Source organism: Labeo rohita, chromosome 5, assembly GCF_022985175.1.
Source record: "Labeo rohita strain BAU-BD-2019 chromosome 5, IGBB_LRoh.1.0, whole genome shotgun sequence".
NCBI lineage: Eukaryota > Metazoa > Chordata > Actinopteri > Cypriniformes > Cyprinidae > Labeo > Labeo rohita.
Window position 1 is genome coordinate 28,288,624 of NC_066873.1, and position 24,347 is coordinate 28,312,970.

The 24,347-nt window shown below is 35.0% G+C and overlaps 3 protein-coding genes across 6 annotated transcripts; 1 reads left to right on the plus strand and 2 right to left on the minus strand.

Moving 5' to 3' along the window:
• Positions 1 to 1,351: 1,351 nt before the first annotated feature.
• Positions 1,352 to 14,504, minus strand: stk36 (serine/threonine kinase 36 (fused homolog, Drosophila)). Its single transcript, XM_051110656.1, has 20 exons — positions 14,368 to 14,504; positions 13,069 to 13,209; positions 12,669 to 12,746; positions 12,260 to 12,390; positions 11,789 to 12,038; positions 11,511 to 11,604; positions 9,942 to 10,108; positions 9,507 to 9,676; positions 8,844 to 8,985; positions 8,637 to 8,752; positions 8,378 to 8,549; positions 8,078 to 8,169; positions 7,792 to 7,855; positions 7,553 to 7,663; positions 7,317 to 7,391; positions 4,309 to 4,426; positions 4,086 to 4,212; positions 3,798 to 3,972; positions 2,332 to 3,681; positions 1,352 to 2,077 (listed from the first exon to the last, which is right to left on the minus strand). Exons 1-20 carry the CDS (start codon positions 14,449 to 14,451, stop codon positions 1,958 to 1,960), a joined length of 3,777 nt encoding a protein of 1,258 aa, XP_050966613.1. The 5' UTR covers positions 14,452 to 14,504; the 3' UTR covers positions 1,352 to 1,957.
• On the plus strand, positions 14,368 to 24,216 carry gig2o (grass carp reovirus (GCRV)-induced gene 2o). Of its 4 annotated transcripts, none has more exons than XM_051110655.1 (2): positions 14,368 to 14,500; positions 22,858 to 24,216. In XM_051110655.1, the coding sequence occupies exon 2, from the start codon at positions 22,859 to 22,861 to the stop codon at positions 23,504 to 23,506; it is 648 nt and encodes a 215-aa protein (XP_050966612.1). In that variant the 5' UTR covers positions 14,368 to 14,500; position 22,858; the 3' UTR covers positions 23,507 to 24,216. The 4 variants fall into 4 exon arrangements, with proteins under 4 accessions (XP_050966612.1, XP_050966611.1, XP_050966608.1 ...); XM_051110654.1 differs by lacking the exon at positions 14,368 to 14,500 and adding an exon at positions 15,838 to 15,927; XM_051110651.1 differs by lacking the exon at positions 14,368 to 14,500 and adding an exon at positions 22,710 to 22,773.
• Positions 15,228 to 21,940, minus strand: pou2af2 (POU class 2 homeobox associating factor 2). The gene is given in 6 exon segments (XM_051110650.1): positions 15,228 to 15,880; positions 15,882 to 16,015; positions 17,277 to 17,581; positions 17,703 to 17,745; positions 19,091 to 19,191; positions 21,586 to 21,940. Coding segments are annotated over 6 exon segments (879 nt in total). The 5' UTR covers positions 21,599 to 21,940; the 3' UTR covers positions 15,228 to 15,597.
• Positions 24,217 to 24,347: the final 131 nt, after the last annotated feature.

Sequence of the window (24,347 nt, forward strand, 5' to 3'; positions counted from 1 at the left end):
ATGGCTTCATGTGAGGTTTTTAGAGCTTAATCGGTAGACCTTGAGTTTAACGGATAAACGGAGTTTATCCCTTGTTTGGCCGGGAAATTGTTTACAGCTTTGAAAGCCAAATATATGCAGCAGAGCAATTCCCTATCCTCAATAACGCACGATGTGGAGGAAAAGGAAACTCCACAGACTGTCAGTTACGTGTGTGTGTGTGTGTGTGTGAGAGAGAGAGAGAGAGAGAGAGAGAAAAAGAATAAAAAAATAGCCTAATACGATTATTATATCAGTGTAGAATGTCTAAATATATATATTTTTGAGACGTTTGTAGATTTCACTTCTGCCTTTTGTCATGATAGTTTTTTATTTAATTAAAAAAGATAACCAAATGTAGGCTACAAGGAGCAGAAAATAAGGGGAAAATGATATATATATATATATATATATATATATATATATATATATATATATATATATATATATATATATTGTTTTTATTCTTGTCAAAATCTTTTCTCTGTAGCGGTTGATTCATTCATATTTATGTCGAGGCCATATTAACGGGTCCGGCTATTTATAGTTTCTGAACACCGATCAGCCCTGGTTGGTGTTCAATACTTCTCTTACTTTTTTACTAAACAGTATTTAAACGTAGTTTTGATGTTCGGCTTTTTCACACACACACTGAGGCGGAAATATATGATCACACAAATTATCAGACAGCTTGTATAGGCTTAAACTAAAATGTAAGCATTAAATATATCTGTTCGGAAGAACAAGCGAGTGTCATTTTTAAAGAACTTATGCGAATGATCACATAGCCTATGAAAACAATTAATTTGATTCACACGCTACAATTTACTTTTCCCTTTCCCCCATTTTTTTAAAAATATAATAATCTTCCTAAGTATCTTTAAAATTAAGTTTTTAAGGGTTTTTACAACAAATAAAAATAAAGCAAATCTGCGCTTAAACTTTGCGCTTTAGGCCTGCAGTGATTTACACAACAGTGTTCGTTTAGTAGGTTTCACGTGTCAAACAATTTGATTTTTCACTGGTAAGTGTCTTTAACACGTGTCTGAAATAATGATAATTATATGTAATTTAAATAAAACCATTCTTCCTAAAAACAAACGTTCATTAAAAGTTGCGTACTTCTGATTCACGTCAAAATGCTTTTCTTGTGACAAACGTGAAACGTTTGGATGTTTTACGTCGTGCTATCTCAGATAAAACAGCCAGAAACAAAACATAAACGGTTCAGGTATGACGATTTGTTCAGACAAAAAAGCGAAACTAAAAATCACACGTGAGGCAGACAAGACAGACACATTTTATGCAATTCTATTTATTCATATATTTAAGGATTTGTATAATGAAAACAACAAAATAAGAATGTGACTAATGAAAACATATTTCATTAGTATTTCACATTTGTTTTCTCCCGTTTTCTCCCGCAAAACTTACATTTACGTCATTACAACATGTCCTTAGGAAACACTTCTCCGAATTTTTCGATACACAGATACAATTTATTATTATTATTATTATTTTTTTAACTGGGCGATATTTATATAAAATAATTGCAAATAATAAATAAAAAGAATTAAGGCTGCAAAATAGTCACGTCATAAAATTACAAATGCAGTTTTATTATTATATACAGAAAAAAAAGAGCAAACAACTTTAACGGTCTTAAATAGAACGTGTGTGAATCAAAAATGCAAACATTTAAAAAAACTTACATTTGATATACATCTAAATGTATGTTTTTTTTTAAAGACGTTTCTGACTTATTGGCATTTTCTCACAATACACAGATTCAGTTTCAGTCAAACTCTTTTGATCACGGATCAAATAAATACAGACAAAAAGAAAGCTTTCCCAGCCACAGAAGCAGCCAGCATTCCACACTTAAATAATGTGAAATTACATCCTTTCTCTCACAACACACAAACTATGAGGCTGATGTTTATGTTTTTCCTTCAACCGACCCGTCCAACTTGCTGACAAGCCATTGATAATCCCTCTGAAATAAAGAGCTTTGGGATGTGTGACAGAGTTTTCTTCCTGCATCTAGAGACCTCAGAGCCTTGAGGAAAGGAAGGGGGAAAAATGTGAAAATGACAGTAAGGATTTTTTTTAACCAGCTTTGTCTGTCTTTCAATTTTTTTGCACAATTGTCAAAATGATGCAATACAGCACCAAATCAGCTCTATATTCATTTTCTTTCAGTGTTTAAATGCAATTCACCAAGAACTGCACTCTGTGCACAACTATATATTTCATGGGAGAGTAACGTACACCACGACTACATACGCCAAAACTGATTCACACCGCTCTTACCTGCAGTAATGTGTGTTGTTGGCTAAACACACGCAGAGTGGCCACAGCCGCCCTTCGCACTGCATGATGGGAATCATTACAGGCAGTCTGGAGAATCAAGCCTGGAGCATCTGCATTGAGAAGAGCTCCATCCCCTCCGCCAAAAGCAGCCAGGTTACCCAAGGCCCCACAGCAGTGCTGTCGAATGACATTATCAGCATCTGACAGCAGAGACACGAGGGGACGGGCAGCTCCTATGGCGAGCTCCATCCATACGTCTCGCTCATTATATCTGACGCTTTCCATCGCTGGTGTCCTCCTCAATTTGTCCTGTACTGACAAGGCATTAGTGTCAGTTGCATGGTTGAAACCTTTATTAGAAACAGTTAGATCGGTTTTTCCCGTTACACTCAGCCAGTTTCCCACCGCCTTGCAGGCTGCCCTACGAACGGATGGAGCAGGATCGCACAAGCAACCTAACAAAACTTGGAATAAGTCAAACTTTGATTCACCGATGACCTGTCTGACACCTGAGCCCAGGTGGCCCAGTAAGCCACAGCAGGCCGCTCGGATTCCATCATCTCGATGACGCAATGCAAACTGCACTTGGGTGGTTTTGACGGGAAGAAAGAAGGAAGACTGATGGGTGAGATGATGTGTTATTTGGGAGAGAAGGATAAGGAGTTCGACTGCGCACCCACTGAGAAGTTCACTTTGTAGCAGAAGACCCAACAGAGAACCTGCTGTTCTGACCTCTTCTGGTGAGGATCGAATTTTAGCCGTGGAGACCTTGGGGTGATCACAACTTCTTAATTCCTCCAGACTATCTATAAGCCTGCTGATGTTGCACCCTTGCTGTGGTGCGCGATCTTGGAGACGTCCTGCAGAGATCTCCAAACTGTCTATGAGCTCCTCTATACAACTGCTCTGTTGCTCTATTTTATCTCTTAGGTGGTCCATGGTCTTCTGTGGATATATTTGGGTTTTTGGTTGGACGTCTTTGATTGTCTTGTTTTTGGTTGGCTGGTATTGAGTTTTTATACAACCATTTTTTTCCTTAGCTGCATCTATATTGCCTTTGAGCCGCTCTAGCCTCTTTTTTGATTTGACGTCACCTTTGATATGATCTATCTTGGTTTTCTTTGCGATTCCATTGCTTGTAAATCGCTCCGCACCATTCCCGAAGTGGTTAAGTTGATTCTGAGTGTGGTCTGCTCCATTGTCTGAGCTTTCTGTGCTGTAAGGGAGGAAAGCGGAGGCCTGGGCTGCAGTGATAAGGCATGGAGCGGTGTGCTGCGGGTCAGATAGCAGTAGACGATTCAGAAGACACAGCGGAAGCTCCACTAGGGCGACGGGAAGAGTTTGAATCATCTGAACAAGAAGACAAGTCAGCAAAAAAATAAAAAATACAATAATTACATTTCCGATATTCCAATGGACTCACACATCAGCCGTCTGAAATACTTAGGGATTTCTTAAACCCATACCTGAACTAGACCGGCCACAATATTTGAGCTTTGATACGATCGGAGAACAGAAAGAAGTTTTTCTAAGGGTAACTCCAAAGAGAAGGGGATGCAGAGAAGATGACAGCTCATCACTGATAGGCTGTTTACTTCTGAGTCACCCCAGAAAAGACCTCGCTCAAGCAATGCAGCGCTGCTGTGAGGTATAAAATGAGAAATACACTGTAAACCTCTTTGATCCACTTCAAATAAACACTAATATAAAAACGAACTGGTCTGACACCATAGGAAGACTTGTTTGAGTCTCACCAACTGGTGGTGAGAAGGTGGCTGAGGGCAGAAGAGCAGTTTGTGGAGCTGTCTGACAGGAGAGCCACACAGTTATACGGATCACTAGAGAAAACCAATAAAGCGAGAGAGAGGAACACGTACAGACCTGTATGAAAAAAACAAAAACAAATGTGTTATTAAATTACTGGTATATTAAAGCTGCAATACAGAAATAAGTTATGGTTCTCATGATGTTGAGTACCGTTAGAAGAGAAATGACAGATCTGGGATGTTGTGTTTTTCAGTGTGGCGTTTACTTTAGCCCACAAGCAGGGCCAGAGCTCAGATTCCTGAAAGTCGAGCAGTGAACTGCTTTCACACTTTCACCAGTGAACAGAGAAAAAGGGGGATAATTAGACAGCACATTAAAGTCAACATAAAATGAAAATTCAATCTACACTACCAGTCAAAAGTTTTTGAACAGTAAGATTTTTTTTAACAAAGTCTCTTCTGCTCACCAAGCCTGTGTTTATTAATTCCAAAGTACAGCAAAAACAGTAAATATAATTGTTTTCTATTTTAATGTTTTAAAATGTAATTTATTCCTGTGATTTCAAAGCTGAATCTGAATCTTTAGCATCATTACTCTAGTCACACAATCCTTCAGAAATCATTCTAATATTATGATTTGCTGCTCAAAAAAACATTTATGTATTGTTATGTAGAAAACTTTTATTTTTTATTTTTTTCAAAGTTCAGCAGAACAGCATTTATCTGAAAAAAAAATTTTCATAACATTATAAATGTCTTTATCATCACTTTTGATCCATTTAAAGCATCCTTGCTAAATAAAAGTATTAATTTCTATAATTTCTTCTTCCAAAAATAAAAAATACTGACTCCAAGCTTTTGAATGGTATAGTGTATAATGTTGGGCCCTATGAAATCAGTACTTTTTTTTTTTTTTCCATATTCTGTTTTTTTCCTTTTTATTTTTTCTGGATTCCATTTTTTCCATTTTAATTTTTCGGAACTACTCTTTTTTATAATGGCTAAATTACATTTTATTAATCAAAAAGCAGGTCCAATTAATTACAATTATGAAACTTATACAATTTAACATCAATTTATTAAAAGTTTAAAAATTACATGTTTAGGGCCCTATGATGTTTTATTTTTTCTCACCTTCTGTTTTATTGTTATCAAATTCTGTTTCAGCATGTTTAATTATTTGAATGCATAAAAACAACTTAATTTATTAAAGTTTATTTTTACAATATTTAATTTTTTCTGGTTATCAAATTAAGGCATAAAATATTAATTTAATTTATCTTTTAATCAAATTAAAATTAAACAAACTTTATTTTTTGGCATACAAAGTTACTAGTAAACCTAAACTACGAAATTATTATAGTATAATTATTCTATTATAGTGTAATTATTCCTTAATAAAATAGGGTTTCAACAATTTTAGTAATAATTGTAGTAATAGTATTATGTACATTCTGCTAAAACAGTAGTTTTATTTTGACGGGTTGCCGTGAATACTTTCTTTTTTCGTGAATACCTTTACATTTCTGTGTGTATATGATACGACAATAGTTTCTCTTGTGAAGAAACTTCAGAGAAGTTCTGGAAATGTTGTTAAAGTATTTATGTCTTCATTTGGTGAGGTGGCAGACACTGAAATCACTGTGAGCATCACGTGTGCTTCATTCTGTGTGTAGTAAACGAAACCGCGCTTTATATCATGTATAATATCTGTTTTTTACATGTACATGTGCCATTCACACACAAGGAGACACAAAGAACATAAACGATTCACATTTAAATAGTCTTAATATTTAGAGACACTAGTCCATATCGCGTTTGATTTAAGTGTAATTACCTACTTTCGATTAATTAATCCAAACTTTGACAAATTCTGTGACATTCCACGTTATACAATAAATTCCGTTTTTATGACTGGATTCCGCGATTCCCTCTGTGTACATTTTAAATTGTAATTTATTCTTATGATCAAAGCTACATTTTTAGCATCATTACTCTGCCCTAATAATGTTACAGAAGCCTTTTATTTCAGATAAATGCTGATCGTGGGATCTTTCTATTAATCAAAGAATCCTAAAAAAAAGTACTCAAGTGTTTTAAATATTGATAATAATAAATGTTTTTTGAACAGCAAATCAGCATATTAGAATGATTTCTGAAGGATCATGTGACACTGAAGACTGGAGTAACGATGCTGAAAATTTAGCTTTGATCACAGGAATAAATTACATTTTAAAATATATTAAAATAGAAAACAGTTATTTTAAATGGTAAAAATATTTCAAAATGTTACTGTTTTTGCTGTACTTTGGATCAAATCAATATCAAATTTGGATCAAATACAGGCTTGGTGAGCAGAAGAAGACTTCTTTTAAAAACATTAAAAATCTTACTGTTCAAAAACATTTGACTGGCAGTGTATCCATGTAAATGCATTTTATTGATCTTATTGTGAAAGACTGATTTATGCGTGCGTCTTATTTTTTTGATTTTATTATTTTTTAATCAAAATTCCATAACTTAATTTTCTGGTGAAACTACAGACAGTCAAGCTCAGATTCTGTTTTAGTGCAACGTCCACATGTCAAAATTCAATCAACGAGCTATAAATAGAACCAAGTCCCTTCGATACACTTTTTTCTGTTTCAGTAATCTATTACACTGGGATGTACGGCAAAATACAGAAAAAAAAGTCCTTAATTTCATTTTATTGCGATTTTAACACTACAGATATGACCAACAGTGCTTTTTTTTTAAAGAGTGATACAGATTATGTTTTATGTTTAAGTGTCCCAAAAGCGATATGCCAAACTGATTTTAACTGCTGATTTATTTATGGCTTAACTAAATAACTAATAACAATAAAATGACAATTCTGTTACAACAAATAAAAATGCGAATATGCAATATTCATATTTTAGCAATAATAATTAGATAATAATTATATACGTATATTTAAGCATATAAGATTCATTTTTAAACAACATTTTCTAACATAAGAATGGACAGCTGTCATTTGAAGAAAGTTAAGTAACACATTAGTTCCTTCATCTGTAAATACTGTTGGTGGATGTTATTCAGTTGACACTTCAACTGGTGTCGTTTATTTTAGATTCAATATTAAACAATCGAAAACCAATTAATCGGACAAACTGATTATCTGTCTCTCTCTAATTAACAAAGCACAGATTTTAGGAGAATTAATCTGAGAGGAATTACCTCAGATAGTCTGTGGAGAATCAGTGACAGAAGGCCATCACACATGCCCCAACCTGCAGGTAAGGGGTTATGTGCCTGTACGAAACAGAGAGAGAGCAGACAGATGGTGGGAGGGGGAAAGGAAAAGAAAGAGAAAGAGAGTAGGGAATGACTACACTGGATTTCATCACATCAGTGACATTAATTACTCCAAACAGAGTTAACCCTTATTCACAGTATAAATAATGAAACTGTACCTCTGCTGTGTCTGTCAAAATATTCCCCAAAAAGGATGTAAGCCTTTCCACACTGACATTCACAGATATACCACAGCGAGTGAACAAGGTTAGGACTGCTGTTGCCAAAAGCTGTAGGAGAGACCACGAAATCACAACTGTAATGCAAATGAAACCAGACATCCTACAATTATCGTACTTCATTTTTACAGCTTAAAAACGGAAACTAGAGGGAAAATCTTTCAGCTAGAGACACTTACCGCTGAACGTTTTGGGTCTCGACAGAGAAATACCGATATAAATAGCTGACAGAGATCCTCAGCTCTGATGAGAGAAAATATTTTTCATAAAATAGCACTAAGATTAAAATTTCACTAAAAGCCCAGCAGCAGTTGGGATAACAACAGCCGAACAAAGAGTTCTCTAATTAACACCAAATATTCTTTCATTTTTTAAAAAAGGAATAGATTTACTGAAGTAATAAAGTAAAACAATGTCAGCGTCAGTATTTTAAGTGTACATTAAAAACAATTCATAAATCCATACCTCCTCCCCTTTATCTCCCAGCCTGGGCTCTTTTCCAAGTACATTATGAGCACATTCATCAGATCTCCCAATAGTGTCTCACCCTGTGACTCCTTTAGCAAATAACAACCAGTCAGAAATCAAGTATGAGCTCCTACAGATTAACTGAAATTATTAAAAGAAAAACTCTCTTTTACATTTTACATCTTAATTCACAATTAATAAAGTATTTCACTAAAAAAGATATCTTTTCAAAATGACCTTTCAGTCTCCTTAAGCCATCTATAGATATAAACATATGTGTATATGCATTTTTCTGACCTGCATTAGATCTGGAATGTTCAGGGTGTCTTCAATCAGGTTGAACAATAGATGAGGCAGTTCCAACTCTTTGCCCAGTGTCTCAACATCACCATATTGACAGCTCTGAATGATGTTCCTCAGGATCTGTAGAATTGAAGAGGCTTCTTCACCCTTCCTGACTAGTAGCTGGACAGATAAGTGAGTCTTTAAACACTACAAATCACTCTCAGTTATCAAGTTCAAATGTCTTGTGGCATTTAACAGAACATTACCTGGTTTTTTGGTTACAAGCAACTTCGTCTTTAACCTCTGAAGGATGGAAGTGTTTACAGGTCCCTGACCACTTGTTTCAATCATTTGTTGCCACTCATAATCACTGTCGATATCTTGTTCCTTGATTTAGTGGGAGAAACAAGTGACAGTTAAAGCAGTGACAGTAAGCAGTTAAATTCACATTATGAAGTTGAATTGTTACAGTAACAACCTCACTGTCCATCCTGACAGAAGCCAGACTGGTCCGTTGATGTCCAGGGCGCTTCAGAACTTGCCGGGGTCCCACCTCAACCGAAGGGAACTCCCTCTCATAGTCTTTACTGATCTGGCCTTTATGTGGAGCTGAGCGCACTCTAAAACAAAAGGAAACATGTGGATGTATTACAATATTTATTGGCATATCGGCATCACAAGCTATTACATGGCAGATACAGATTCAACATTTTTCAATTTAGAAAAAAAAAACACTTAAATTAAGTGAACTTATAAAAAAAACTTCTAAAATCTAAAAAAAAAAGATTTATATATACTAGTGATAAAAATTGTAAAAGTTTTTGTGGTCAGTCTTACAAAACAAAAAATGGGGAAGAGGGCCATTAGGAGTTATTTTATGTTGGCTAGTTATATAGGATATATTTACATTTGAAAATGCATTTGCAATCTGAAATAGAAATATGATTTCTCACAATATCTTTTATCCCTGGATTAAACAGGTTTTTGACTATTTTACTTCTCTACATTTGGTTTTAAATATATTCATACCTTCACGCTGGTCAAAACATCATTTTCACTGTCACCACAGCATTGTTAATATGCCCTTTTTTAAGTTGAGGCCCACAGGTTTTCAAATTCAAATTCTAGATGGAAATACTACCTGGTAACACTGTTGTCATTTGCTTGATGCTGATTGGTTGCTGGCTGAGATGAATTTTGATACACTGAAAAGGTGCTGCCCAATGAGTGGCCAGTGGTGGGGGCTCCTCCAGCAGAAGCTGTCTTACAGCGCATCTGACTGGCGCGTGCAGCGCTTCCACTCGCAATCTCCTAGTATAACAAGAAAATTTAATTATTTAATTATTTCACTTCTCAGCTTTTCTCAGGCGTTTGCACATTTTCTCCATACTCCGTAATATAGTAAATAGCCAAATTGCACAAATCTCACTAACAGTTGGATTGATTTAATTTACATTAAGTACTGCAAACATTAAATAAACCAGACAGGAATCATACAGGGAAGACATCTAAAAAACAGATCAAGACAAACTTCTTTGTTTATGCGTGCTGTTGTTCCCAGATGTGGTGTGTTTACCCGTCTGTTAATCTTTTCTTTCTCCCGAAGCTCTCTAGCTTTGCGCAGTAGTTTGCCCTCTCCACTGCGTGCTGTTGTCTTCTCTGCAGCCTGCTGGTGTTTCAGGGCCTGTAGGTCTGGGCTGGGTGGGACTGTCAGGGGGTTGCTTGAAACCTCATCTGACACCACTACCAGAGCACACAGCATGACAGGAAAAATTAGATCAATTCAAACTGTATGATTCTAAGATACAGGATTGATGTGGATTATGTAAAATGTATGTAAAACTAATTTAAATTGTATCGTATTTTATTAGTTTATGCTTGCAAAAATATATACAGATTTTCATAGGACAATATGTTCATACATTTCACTTTTGAGAGGACTAAATCATAGATCGCATAGATCAGTGTTTTAAAAATACTGTTAATAAAATAAAGCTTAAAATAAAATAAAATATAAATGTTAGTTTAACAGCTATATAAAAGTCTCATTCATTCATTAATTCAAATGTTAGATGAAAAACTTATTTTAGTAAGTTCCCAAAGCAATATTTCTCATTTTTAAGTTGAATCACTAAAAGTACTAACTGGAAATAAAAATATAAAGTAATAGATAGTAATATATAACAATTAAAAATAAAACAACAAAAGCACACAACAAGTTGAAGATTCAAACTAATAGATTAACTAAAATTAAAATGCAGCAAGTTCACAATATTAATAGAAACCACAATTATAGTATATAATTAATACTGGTAACACTTTACAATAAGGTTCATTAGTTAACATTAATTAAAATTATTAATTAAACTTAGTTAATGTTAATTTCAGCATTTACTAATGCATTATTAAAATCACAAGTTCAGGGTTCCTACCCATTTTCCATTTTAAAATTTCATACTTTTCCAAATTTCCAAACCTCTCAGTCGATTGTCAGACCATATTTAACATAAACGGTTCAACTTTATATTTGGTATATAGTGCAGTCATCTATAAATATTTTTATTTTAGCAGGGTTTTTTCACTGATTTTCTTGAAGTGACAACATTTAGAGTCCCTTAAAAAAATAAATAAATAAAAATACAGACGTTTACATGCACACAGGAAACTTTTTTGTGCCCTTGAGAAACTATTCACATGTGCATGGGAATTATTTGCATGCTTAAGCTTATGCTTATTACAATTTCTAGTTTTGTATTCCTTTGTGTGTCACTATGAATAAAACAAGAGCATGGATGCACATGAATTAACAGAGATCTACTTGCTCAAAATTTGGCTTTTTTTATTGTATTAACTCTAATATCAAGTCATAATGTCCAATTTAACACATCCATTCTGGCAGTGCAGAAACCATGACACGAAATATCAACTAACATTAGCAAATAAAAAAATAGTGTATTCATTATATTGTTCATTGTTTGTTCATGTTAGTTAATACATTAACTAATGCAAACAAATGACACCTTATTGTAAAGTGTTACCATAATACTAAAATAACACTGCCACAGATGTACTGAAACTAAAAATGATCTGTATTCAGTTAAATATAAACAATACACAAGATGATAAAACACTAAATAGTCCTCACTCAAAACTCCATCTGCAACAAATGGGTGATGAAGCAGGTCAGGCCATGACAACCTCTTCTCTGGGTCTTTCATCAGCAATCCCTTCAGAAAACTCTACATTAAGAGAAGCCACAGACAGAACAATGAATGCTTTTTAAATTCTCTATTATACATACATCACTTAACGTGACATATACTGCCATAAACTTTATTGGATCTCTCTGCCAACACAAAATCAGGCTAATTAGGTGTAAAACAGAGACAGAGGTGTTCGTGTGGAAAGTAAACTAATCCATACCAAGCAGTCTTGGCTCATGTTCTCTGGCCATTTCACTGGATCTCTCACTATAAGCTGCACCAGCTGAAAGATGGAGTTGGTGTAGAACGGAGGCGCCCCCGTGTGGAGCTCATAGAGGATGCAGCCCAGGGACCAAAGGTCAGCTGAGTGGTCATAAGGTTTCTCCTCCACTAATTCCGGAGACATGTAGAGAGGCGTCCCTTTAATAGAGGTCAACACCAAGGTGGACACACTCATGGCACGAGCAAATCTGTGGAGTCATGAGCATATAACACCACTCTGCTATTAGAGATCACATTAGGATGAAAACTATGCATCCACCCTGCTTGAATTTCACAGATGCCCAAGATAAGCTTCTTTGAAAAATAGCATGCATTGCTATTTTAGCTATCGGAAAATAAATATATATATATATAGAGAGAGTTACTAAAATAGTTTGAACTTGTGTTTGCACCAATTGGCAACACCAACCCGAAGTCACAGAGCTTAACTACTCCTCCTTTTCCCAGCAGGATGTTTTGTGGTTTCATGTCACGGTGCAAAATGCGATGGGAGTGCAGATAATACAGGGCAGAAACAAGCTGGCAGGCTATTTCACGCACCTACACAAGATATAAAATAACAGGTTAGCAGGTGTTTGTGTAACAGTTAGGAGGTTTGAGCTGCAAAAAATCCAGCGTTTCATCAAATCAAAGAAATAGAAGTGATAGAAAAATACATTTACTTCGGGCTAAACGTTATGACGCTTGATTAAATGTAAACCAGGTACTAGATAGTATTAGCTTATACACCAGCATGAATAAATGTATTATTTAGGAATGTTACAAATCTAATATACTGAGCTGCCAGTTACCATAAAACAGTGTGAGCACTGACATACCTGATTCTCAGGTAAACTCCCATCATCCTCCAGGATCTGAAACAGCTCACCCTCTGCATACTCAGTCACCACCACCACCTGCCAGAGGAATACATGCTCTAATTATTCCTCTGACACATTCATTTTTTTTTTAAACTGTTCTCACTGATATTTTTTCAGTTACACATTTTATGGGGCGATCAAAGTCACAAGCCTATTGCATTTGTACCGATGCCAATATCCTAACGTATAAACATAAACTTCATTTTGCCAACGAGAATTATTTGAATGTGAAAATTGTGAACCCTGGGAGCTATGTTTCATTTCAGCAAGCCGTTATACTGGAAGCACCGGGTTATGGAACAGAGATGCAACTGTGGAAAATGTAACATGACTTGGGAGTAGGTCGTGACAATCATACCTCCCTCTCAGTCTCAAAGCTGTCTAAAAGCAGGACTATGTTGGGATGTTTAAGCCCCCTCATGATGTCAATCTCTCTTTTAAGACTGCGCAGGTCCTTCTCTGAGCGGCCAACTTTGGGAATGAACTTTAGAGCCACGACCTAGAAAATAAAAAGGGTTAATGTTACTCAGACAGAGAGCGATTCTGTCTTTAATAAGGTCAGTTACTATTAAATGTATTATTCAGTGTCATGGGGGCGAGTGCTTTAAAATGTGTGGCTAATCTGAAATGTTTTTTTTATTAAAGAAAGAATAGCTCTAAAGGTAGAGAAAACAACTACAAACGAAGTGACCAACAAAGTATTCAAATTTACACTACCAGTCAAAAGTTTTTGGACAGTAAGATTTTTAATGTTTTTTTAAAGAAGTCTCTTCTGCTCACCAACCCTGCATTTATTTGATCCACAGTACAGCAAAAACAGTTTATTGAAAATTATGAAATATTTTTACTATTTAAAATAACTGTTTTCCATTTAAATATATTTTAAAACGTAATTTAAAAATTTAATTTAAAAGCTGAATTTTTAGCATCATTACTCCAGCCATATGATCCTTCAGAAATCATTCTAATATTCTGATTTGCTGCTCAAAAACAGTTATTATTATGTTGAAAACAGTAGATTTTTTTCAGGTTTCTTTGATGAATAGAAAGTTCAGTATCACTTTTGAACAATTTAAAGCATACTTGCTAAATAAAAGGTACTCAACTGTTTTAAATATTGATAATAATAATAATAATAATAATAATAATTGTTTATTGAACAGCAAATCAGCATATTATAATGATTTCTAAAGGATCGTGTGACACTGAAGAGTGGAGTAATGATGCTGAAAATGTAGCTTTGATCACAGGAATAAATCACATTTTAAAATATATTCAAATAGAAAGCAGTTATTTTAAATAATAAAAACATTTCACAATTTTACAGTTTTTGCTGTATCAAATAAATATAGGTTTGGTAAGTAGAAGAGACCTCTTTAAAAACATTATAATCTTACTGTTCAAAAACTTTTGACTGATAGTGTATACCAGGAAACTCTAGACTGCTTGATTCTGATTGGCTAACATAAGTTCTAAAGTGATGAACACTGTTTTTTCCCTTTTGTCTCAAATAAGATTTTACTTATATAGAGGGAATTCTGTGGAGTTAGATATTTAGTGAGGAAAAAAAAAACATAAAGATGCCACTAAAATTCTATTCCAGGCGGCAAACAAACAAAGCTAATTTCTGACATCGTGGCGCACATGCAGTGCTCACCTGGCCGCTAAACTTCCTGCGGCCTTTGTACACACGACCGAATGACCCTTCGCCGATAACCTCCAAAATATGGTACTGATCCATTATCAACGATGAAGCCTTGACCCAGAGGAACAGTCCGGTGACTTTTCAGGTAAAAAAGCTAGTACAAATCAGTATAAAGTGTTCACACGTAGCGTATCATTTAGGCAGTTTGAACTAGCTGAACAGTATAAGGAAAGCATGACAAACTGAAGCAAAACGGACAAACTAGGCTAAGCTAGTGCATGTTTTTTCTGTGATGGATTTTATCATATATCTTACGACGTCTGCAAAGCAACATCTATTTAACGACTCATACCCCCGAAGCTAAAGTCTGTATGACTAGTATAAGTAACTTCCATTAGAAAAAAACGTTGCTGCAATAATAATACGATCACACAGTAACTGTAAAACAAACTTCAGAGAGTTTGACGTGCGGGGCTGTCCGGATGAACAAAAACAAAAAGCGCCTAGCAACGTGGTGGCTCACAAATAGAAGCCCTTATAAAAGTTACTACAGAATTAAAAAACTTATTTTGACTTGTGTATTTTTAAATATACAATAATATATTGTTTATTATTTGGAGGGTTTAATAGCTTGATAAATGTATGACTTTTAAGAGATAAGTTGACTGAAGTGAGATCAATTTGAACAGGCGATGTGTTTGTGTCCTCATTCACTCCTGTCACTAAGGGGGCCTTAACTGAGCAACACAGTGGCGTCCTAACAACAGCAGTCGAATCCAAGGGTTGGTTCCTTATATATTCCGTTCTGTTCTATAAAGATAACACACTTTCTTCAAACCAAAACATGTTTATTTTTTATATCAGCATTCCTGACAAAAGTCTAACATGCTTGTAGTTAAAAAAAAAGTGTTCTTTTGCGAGTCATATTCGTGGCCAATCATTGAGGGGTTATGTTACAGTTGACAATGTAAGAGAGGAAAAAAGCAAGCATTGCTTCTAATTCATTCTAGAACGCTTGGGCATGTAAAATGCATATTTAAACCCTGAATTAACTAAACTATCAGCACATACTTTTGCTTTATCCTTAAGCAATATGAACAGTTTAAAATTGTATATTGTGACCAGCATTTCTTGAGGTCATCTTTATGATGAACCTATTTAATATCCTTCCTCTATAAGAATGACGAAGCTGTGTCATTGCAAATGATCAGTCCACAGTCTTTGTATTGTCATTTAAGCCTCTTAAAAAGCCCTCCTGGTCTCATATGACAACCAGGAGCCAGTTCCGTCATCTTTAGCCCAGGATGTAGTGTCACTGAGAGACACCACTCCACCACTAGCCTCCTCTGAGGTGACTGGTGTCATCTTCACCACAGCCAGATCTCCGGGTGTTGTCATGTACGGTGCGCAGGAGTAGCTGGAAGCAGAGGTGTACGATGCCGTTGGGTATGGGACGTCTTCCAGGGGTTGTAGAGTATAAGTCTGAGAGCTGGATGGGATGGAGCTCCCGCTGCGCCCCCGAGGATAGACGGTATGGAGAGGAACTGCCAGAGTCGGGCCCTCCCAGGGATGGTGAGTCTGCCACGGGGGCTGGACCCTCAGGACATATGACTTCTGACTGACTGACTGGGTCCTCCGATGGCTGATCCCAAGGATCTCTCTGTAGTGTAGAGAAACACCATTGCTTATTAATAGTTTCATTAATATGTTTAGAAAACAGGTCAATGATGTGACACTATTAATTTATTAAAGATATTCATTGTGATATGCGTTTTTGGGGCAAAATGTAAAAAAAAATTATAGAACTAAATAAATAAAATGAAGAGTAGAGTATCCTAATTAAATTAATTAAAAACATAAGAATAACTGTATCAAGTAGTTTGACATAATCTTCTATTTTTATTATTCCTTGGACAAAAAAGTAACAAATATTGTGTTAATATTAAAATAAATATTTTTTAAAAAAGTTTGGAATCTTTAAGGTATTTTAATGTTTTGAAAGAAGCCTTTTTTTGCTCACCAGAGCAGTACTTATTTGACAAATACAGCAAAAATGGATATATTATTATAATTTAAAACATATTTTTAAGTATAATTATATATTTAAGTATGTAAATGTAATTTATTTCTGTAATACAAAGCTCAATTTTCAGTATCATTACTCCAGTCTTCAATGTCACACAATCCTTCAGAAATCATTTGCTGCTTATTATTAATGTAAAAAAAGGTTGTGCTGCTTAATATTTTGTGGAAACTGTGATATATTTTTTCAGAATTCTTTGAATGTAAAGTTTAAAAGAACAGCATTTGGAATGGAATGTCAGAAGTGTCTAATGGAATTATGTGGAATGTCACTTTTATCAATTTAATGTGTCCTTAAAATAAAACTATTAGAATAAAAGTATTAATTTCTGACCCCAAACTTTTAAATGGTAATGTATATGTCATGTGCTGCAAAACCAAAAATATATGATATTAATAAATTATATTTACACCTTCATAATATTTGTTTTAAAAAAAAAAAAAAAAAATTGCCGTAAGAATGGGTGCGGCCATTTGTAAATTTTATGGGTCTGGCTTCCAGTCTCATCCATGTCCAGCTATTTTTAGCTGTACAAAAACAGCTCGTTTTGCTGCTTGATATTGCAAATTGTTGTTTCTACATTTTTATTCTTCTCGTTATTTCCCTATAGCGAATAATGAACCGGAAGTCTTGCCTATAGGCTTACTTCCGCATTGAAGAATAAGGTGGATGTTCAAGCTGTAAGGACCTTACTCCTTTTTTTTCTTTTTCTAACCATATGAAACCAGCATGAATTGCAAACAGAACTTAACAGATGAGTTTTAGAGATTTTCCTTTATCACTGAAACTTTTATACATCATTGACCGAAATAATATCAGCTGTAGGAAGTGTAAATACCAAGTGCAAGTGTGACGATGTCTCTCCAGACAGACTTGGTAGTAGTGTTGGTAGTGTAGAAGGTGGAAACAGTGACCCTCCGCCAGTGGTGTAAGATGTTGGCCCTCTGTAATCTCCATATGAATCAGGAGTGTAGTAGCTGTCAATGAAGGAAGGATAAGTGGAGGGGTGGTCGTACGAAAAGGCCTTGCTTCCTAGTGCTGTAGAGTAAGTGTCTGGTGAGTACTGCTTCATGGGATGGCAGAGTTCAGAGTCTGGGAGGAAAGATCTTCGCATACTGTAGTAACCAGGAAGTACGTGTGACCCTGCAAGAGGAAGCAGGAAATTCGGTTAACTCCCTGGTTCAAGATGAATTAGCCTCTCACTGAGCACACCTGTCTATCTAATTAGATCTAGGTGTGTATAAGCTTCACCAGACGGACTCACCGGGCATTGGCACAAAAGCTGGCTGAGACGAACTGCTGCTCGTCTGAAAACCAAAAACGTTAGAGAGTCAGTTGACACTAATGCAGTATGTGTGTTTCTCATAAACTTCACTTAAGAACAACATGTAATATATCTCCCCACAACGTAAAGGCGAAGAGAAACACAGAACCCCGGTGGGCTGCTTTGTATTTCGCCTGACTTACAGCCAGTGAGAATATGGAGAAAAAGACAGGAAGGCGCAAGTTTTAGTGCTTGTTCTGTTGAAAGCCAGGCAAATCATGTGGGAGGATATTTGAATATGATTTGCCAGTGTCACAACAGCACTCCCCCCTCGCACACTTCCCTCCGGTGGAGTGTGTACTCTTCTCATGAGATTTTGCCACAAGGATCTAAAGAAATCATTGGATGACTGGGAACATATCCCAGTTGACTCTGCGACGTACCGGGAAAGAACGAAGTGGAATTAAGTTAATTTGTTTAGTAGATATCGTTCTTTGTTAGAGACTCGCAGTCAATGCATGTCGCACTTTTCATGGATATTCTGTAAAGAGAACTCTTATAGTACTTAACTATTTATTTCTATAATGAGCTAGTGCTTTTTATGTATCATGCAGAATATGTAATCTCTTTGCTAGTCTGTTGTTTGGATATATACTGAGGCCAACCATTCGTCTGAGGGATTTGCATGAACCAGCTGGTCCATTAGTTTCAATAAGGACAGAAAACAAAACAAAAGCAGACAACAACTTGCACCCACACTCTTAAAAATAAAGGTGCTATGAAAGGTTCTTCACAGCAATGCCATAGAAGAACCATTTTTGGTCCCACAAAGAACCATTTAGTCAAAGGTTCTTTAAAGAACCATCTCTTTCTTGCCTTTTTATAATCTGAAGAACCTTCTTTTGCCACAAAGAACCTTTTGTGAAACTGAAAGGTTCTTCAGATGTTAAAGGTTCTTCATGGAACCATTTAGACAAAAAAGGTTCTTCTATGGCATGTTGAGGCACTTTTATTTTTAAGAGTGCAGAGTTCACCTGAGCACAACGACTGTCTGTTCTTTTGTGTTTTGTAGCAAATCCCTCCGTGATAACCTCAGTTAAGGCATGGGTTTAACCGTCTGCTGGTAACAATACCCGTCTGTCCCCTTTCAGGAAGGTAGATCTGATTTTGGCAGGTGTGCCTGATATTTATCTCTTAAAAGTAACAAGGATGCGCTAAACAGCGTCGCTGAGTAAGAGATATCACACTTTATAATTATATTTGTTTGTATGTTGTGAATGTAACGTTCTTGGGTTCAGGTACTGTCAAAAGACAGAGCAAAACACTGGGATTATCAAAATAATATGTGAGAAAATCAGACCAGATAGTGAAAACGATGGCTAACTTACACTGAATCGGGGTGCATTTGTTTGTCGTAATCGCTTCTCTGCAAGTAGATCTTTGACTGTATGCTTGACTCTGACACCTTGGTAGACTCTCTTGGAATACTCTGTGGAGAGAAAGAAATGTATTTACTCTTTTTGAAGCAATATCTGGCATTAAGAAATAACAAAGAAAGAATAACAAAGCACTAAAAGATCAAAAACACTGTACACAGTACACACTGTTTATATAAAACAGTGTTTAATCTGATCATCTATGATTAACCAAGAATACATGTACAACAAATAACTATGTATTTATATGAATACATAATAAAGGCATGCAAATAAAGTCTGTTCCAAAAGCTTTCCACATTGATAATGACCTTAAAGTTCAACAAAGCAACAATAGCCAAACAGTGTGGATATTAACAAGTCTTTGTCTTGTGATAAAAAGAATATCACATAGGCATATCTCTTGAGAAAAAAACAAAAATAAAAGAAATTCACAATAAGGTTGCTTTGAGTATCTTTTACGTAATTTCACACAAAGAAGGCTGAATAATAACTACTGGTTTTATAGTCATAATGATAATGTAGGATTTTTGCAGAATCTTTAAAAACATTGAAACTATTTACTTTATACCATACACAGACACTCCTTGCTATTTAAATCATTGATGAATCATGAATTATTATACCTAAAAACCAATGCAACCATTCTAATTGTTTGGTTCTTATTTATTTATAAATATGAATTATTTATATATTTTTTTGTCTTGGTTTTTAATGTGCTTAAACACACTTAACATATATAGGATGCACAGTAAGTTTTTTTTTTTATAAGACATTTGAATCTGTGCTAAATTAAAAAAAAAACATGTAGAAGCAATTTTCACTCTTGCTACTAAATAGCACAGTTAACTACAACAAAATGAAAAGTAATAGACTGAAATGGTGTTTTCTTATTAAAACCTGTTCCAGTAATCTTTGTTTTGTGTTGTTTTGTACAACTTCCCTACAAAAACTTCAAAACTTATTACAAAAGCTTTTACTTTCTTCTGACTTAAGTAATACAGGCCTGAGCTAATTTAATTGCTCTTTATTCAAACCTTTTTTAATTTGATTTAAACTTTTTAAAGTTATTAGAATTAGACTGTGAATGAAAGCAGACAGATTTTATAGATTAGACCATTATGTGTAACAGACATTCTTGAAATCAAATCAAATAAGATCTATAAAATGTGTTAAATATAAACTTTAATATGTTTTATACAATGATTCTTATAAATGAGTCCCCACTTGTCGTAATACCAGTCAAGAAATTGTTTCATGGCCTTATGTTTTCCTGTGTTGATGAAAAAGCATAGTTTAGTGTGTAAACTGTGAGTAAAACAGGTGTAATGCACAATAAGTGCTCTTGATTAATAGTTATATAGAGTTCAATAATTTAAACAGAATATAAATATTATGTTAGAGTTCATCGTCTACTTACTGGAGATTCCATTCCTGCAGAGCAGTACAACTCTATACAAACATTACCCACTCAGTGGGTTAAATTTGAACAGAAAACAACACAAGTAAAACTTTGCAGAAATGTACATCTCTAGATTGAGAACTCTGTACTGTAATTCTGTCAATGTACAGTAACTGAGAGCGCATACTTAAACATATTCCACACTCAAGCCTGAGGAAAAATCATTGCAAAACACTTGGTGTTAAACAAACAAAATAATATGCAGTATTGACATAGTTTTGGATCTTTAGGTTTTAAATGCAGATCCTTAGGCAAACAGCAGTTTTCAGTGACAGACTCATACATCTTGTCTTTATTTTTTAGACACACACCTGTGGTTTAGGGTGTGCACACCCAGTCGTTTAGCCTCATGTCATAATCCACCACTGTTAACAGCCATAAATGGCAGTAATTGACATATAGAAGGAGACAAGAGAGGGCTTGAAATGCTTACTGTTGTAGGTTTGATTGCAGAAACGACTACATTTAGTCATATATTTACTACACACTTTGCCCTTTAAGAACACGGTTAAAGTCGAAACAAATTCTTAGAAAAAAAAAACAACAAAATTACGTATTTCAAAGCACTAAATTTGCACGTGTCAGTTGCTATATAGATTTTAAAATGTTACTGTTACTTTTGTTTTTTACGTTTTACAACAGGTCTAAGAACGGTTCTTTAAAAATGTATGTTTACTTTGCAGCGACATTCTCTCTCAAAAAAAGTAGATTTAGCCTATTTGTTTCATATATAGTGTATTTCGATGAAAAGAGCGAACAAATGTGCTATTAGGCTATATACAAATATATACAAATATGCTATTGTCGACATAAATTTGTAACACATCCACGGTTTATTTATAGTTTACGAACACTTACGTGAGCACGTTTAATGTAAACATAGCTACAGCATCAACAATAATGCGTTACAAATTGAACATCGCACAAAATTACATAAAAATGGTATGAAAATAATTTTCTCAGGTACAATCTCAATATCTCTCACCTGTCTCCATCATAATTTTAGCCGAGCGCTGTCAGGTTTCTCAGGTCTTCAGTTTTGTTTTTTGTTCCAGCAGAAGTCACACACCACATTCATTATATCAAAGGAAGAAAGAAGATTTAAAAAGCTAAGTAGACATATGTATGGTTAAGCTCACGCACGTCTATTCATACCCTTCACATGGTTTCGCTTGTGAAGCCTTCATCATTTGGTTAAATGCAAATAAATGGCTTGGAGACGTTTCTTAATAATTTGCATCTACTGTAGATCAGAGTACACTATTAAAGCTGCACTGTTGAAAAATGGAGAGGGTGACAGCCGTATTAAAAGCCGAGTATGATTGCGAGGAAAATGAGGAAGAAAAAAGAGGAAGATCAATTTTCTTACAATACCACATTAAGAAGATGAAGACAAGTGAAAATATACAAAATCTAAAATATATAAATCTCTTTTTTTTTTTTTTTTAATAAAGAGGCCCTGTGTCAAAAACATTCCAGTTGGAAGAATTTAGGATATGATGTACCCTGGTGGGCAGGATATGTAAAGACTGGTTAAAAAGCCTAGAATGGATGTTTTTTGCTCGTCACCACTGAAAAATAAAAGAATAAATAGATAAAGTAAAGGAGATAACCTAATTTTGCTAACTAAGTTTGCCTCATTAACTTTTTTACGTTAAATCAAAGTTATAATGAATGGTTCATCAAATGATAAATGATCAAAAGTTTTGTTACAGTGCATCAGAAAGACGAAAATGTTCCAGAGGGGACTGCCTATCTGTAAAAGCTATTTACTTTATATAGCCTAATATATTTAAAATTGTAAATTGTCATGGGAAATATATATATATATATATATATATATATATATATATATATATATATATATATGTATATATATGTGTGTGTGTGTGTATATATATATATATATATATATATATACACACACACACACACACACACACACACACACACACATATATATATATATATATAAGATCTAGGCCTGTAAAATGTCCGTTGTCTGTTAGTGTTAAGTTTTAACACACCTTGTTTACACCTTGTTTAACACACTTTGTGGTATCGATTATACCAAAAGGAAACCGTTTAGGAATCTCGCGATGTTTTTTTTTTTCTTATGTAACGAAATCGAAAGTAAAAAAGTTACCGGGTGGCATAGAATATCCTTAAGTAGGTGAGTAAATTTGAGCAGATTTTAAACATAAAACAATGTTTTAGAAGGTGTAAATACTAATTTGATCTTCGTGTTTAATCCTAGAATGGAGAGAGGTGTGTTTTTCTGTGGCTGGAAAGCTGTGACAGACCGCAAGTCTCTGTCTGAGAACCAGGAACCGAAGTCAGGCCGGGTATATACAATGTACCACGGCACACATCTGAGTAACGCAAAAACCATCATTAATGAGGGATTTGAACCCTCCAAGACCGGAATGCTGGGCCGCGGGGTTTATGTCAGCCGTAACATTAAGAAAGCCAAATGTTACCCACTAAACACGGATAAGAACGACAAAGTCGTTTTCAAATTGAAGGTGCGTGTGGGAAAAGTAAAGAAAATAGACTGTGACAATCATGAGCTCCAGAAATCGTGGCACGAGAACGGGTACGACTGCGCCTGGGTTCCACCACACAGCAATATCTCTAGCATCAAGTCTGGTCGTGAGGAGGACTGTGTCTGGGACCCCAAGCGCATCACTGTGATTGACGTGGCGTGCTGTGTGGATGACGCCAAACGCAAGGAGCTTCGACGGATGATTCGCAGTAAGCTGAAAACCGAAGGCTGCAGTCTTTGCCATGTCAACGCCTCTGATAGCCATGATATTGAGCGGTGCTGGGAGTGCCAGGAAGACATCTGTCCTTTTCAGTCAAAACACGTGTGTAAAGGCAGAAAGTTCAGAGAAGGAGACATGTAACTATCACCCTGTATCTTTCTAGATTAGGAATAGATCCCCAGACCTCAGTGTTTCTGACATCTGTGTTAAAACCATATGAGTTTAATTTATGTAAATGCTACTTATGTCATTTATCTCTCTTTTGTTTGTATTCGTGTTAAAAATGTGTAGGCTACTATTCATTAGCATTAAAGTTTCATAGTATCAAATTATGTAAGCTGAGACACATTGTTCTTATATTTTTATGTTACTATGATGAACTGCTCTGTTAAATGTCCATTCTGTCATTTTTTTTTTATTTATTTGTTTTTCTGTGGAGCCACTTAAATCACTAAAAATCAGAATCATTCATAATCTGACTTTGAGGCAGACAATGAATGCATAATTCAAACTATTATATTTAATTCTTAAAACATTTTTACACATTGCATGTATTTTTACTTTTTTTTAAATAATCTTTGTTATTATAATTGTTACAGTTATAAAGGTTTTATGCACTTCCAAAAATGAAATTCAGTGTCAGTAATTCTATCAATTCGTCTTCAAATATTTAGGCCACTGCAAATCTGCAATGATTTTTCATTACCTTTAAATTTGTTTAAATAGACCAAATGTTGTTCATTGTAATGGAGATTAGAATAAAAAATATAGGCCTAGGCTATAAAATCCTCACAAACTGTTTTTTAATTGGTTACCATGTATCACCTATAGAGCAAAAATAAAACGGTCATGTGATGAGAAATGGCTTTTGTTGTTGAACTTCACAACGGCTGCAGTAAGAGGGCGCCGTTCAGTCAGGATTTAACGATTCAAGTCCAGTCTCTGGTGGACAGCTTGTTAGATGATAATCTAATTAGAGAGA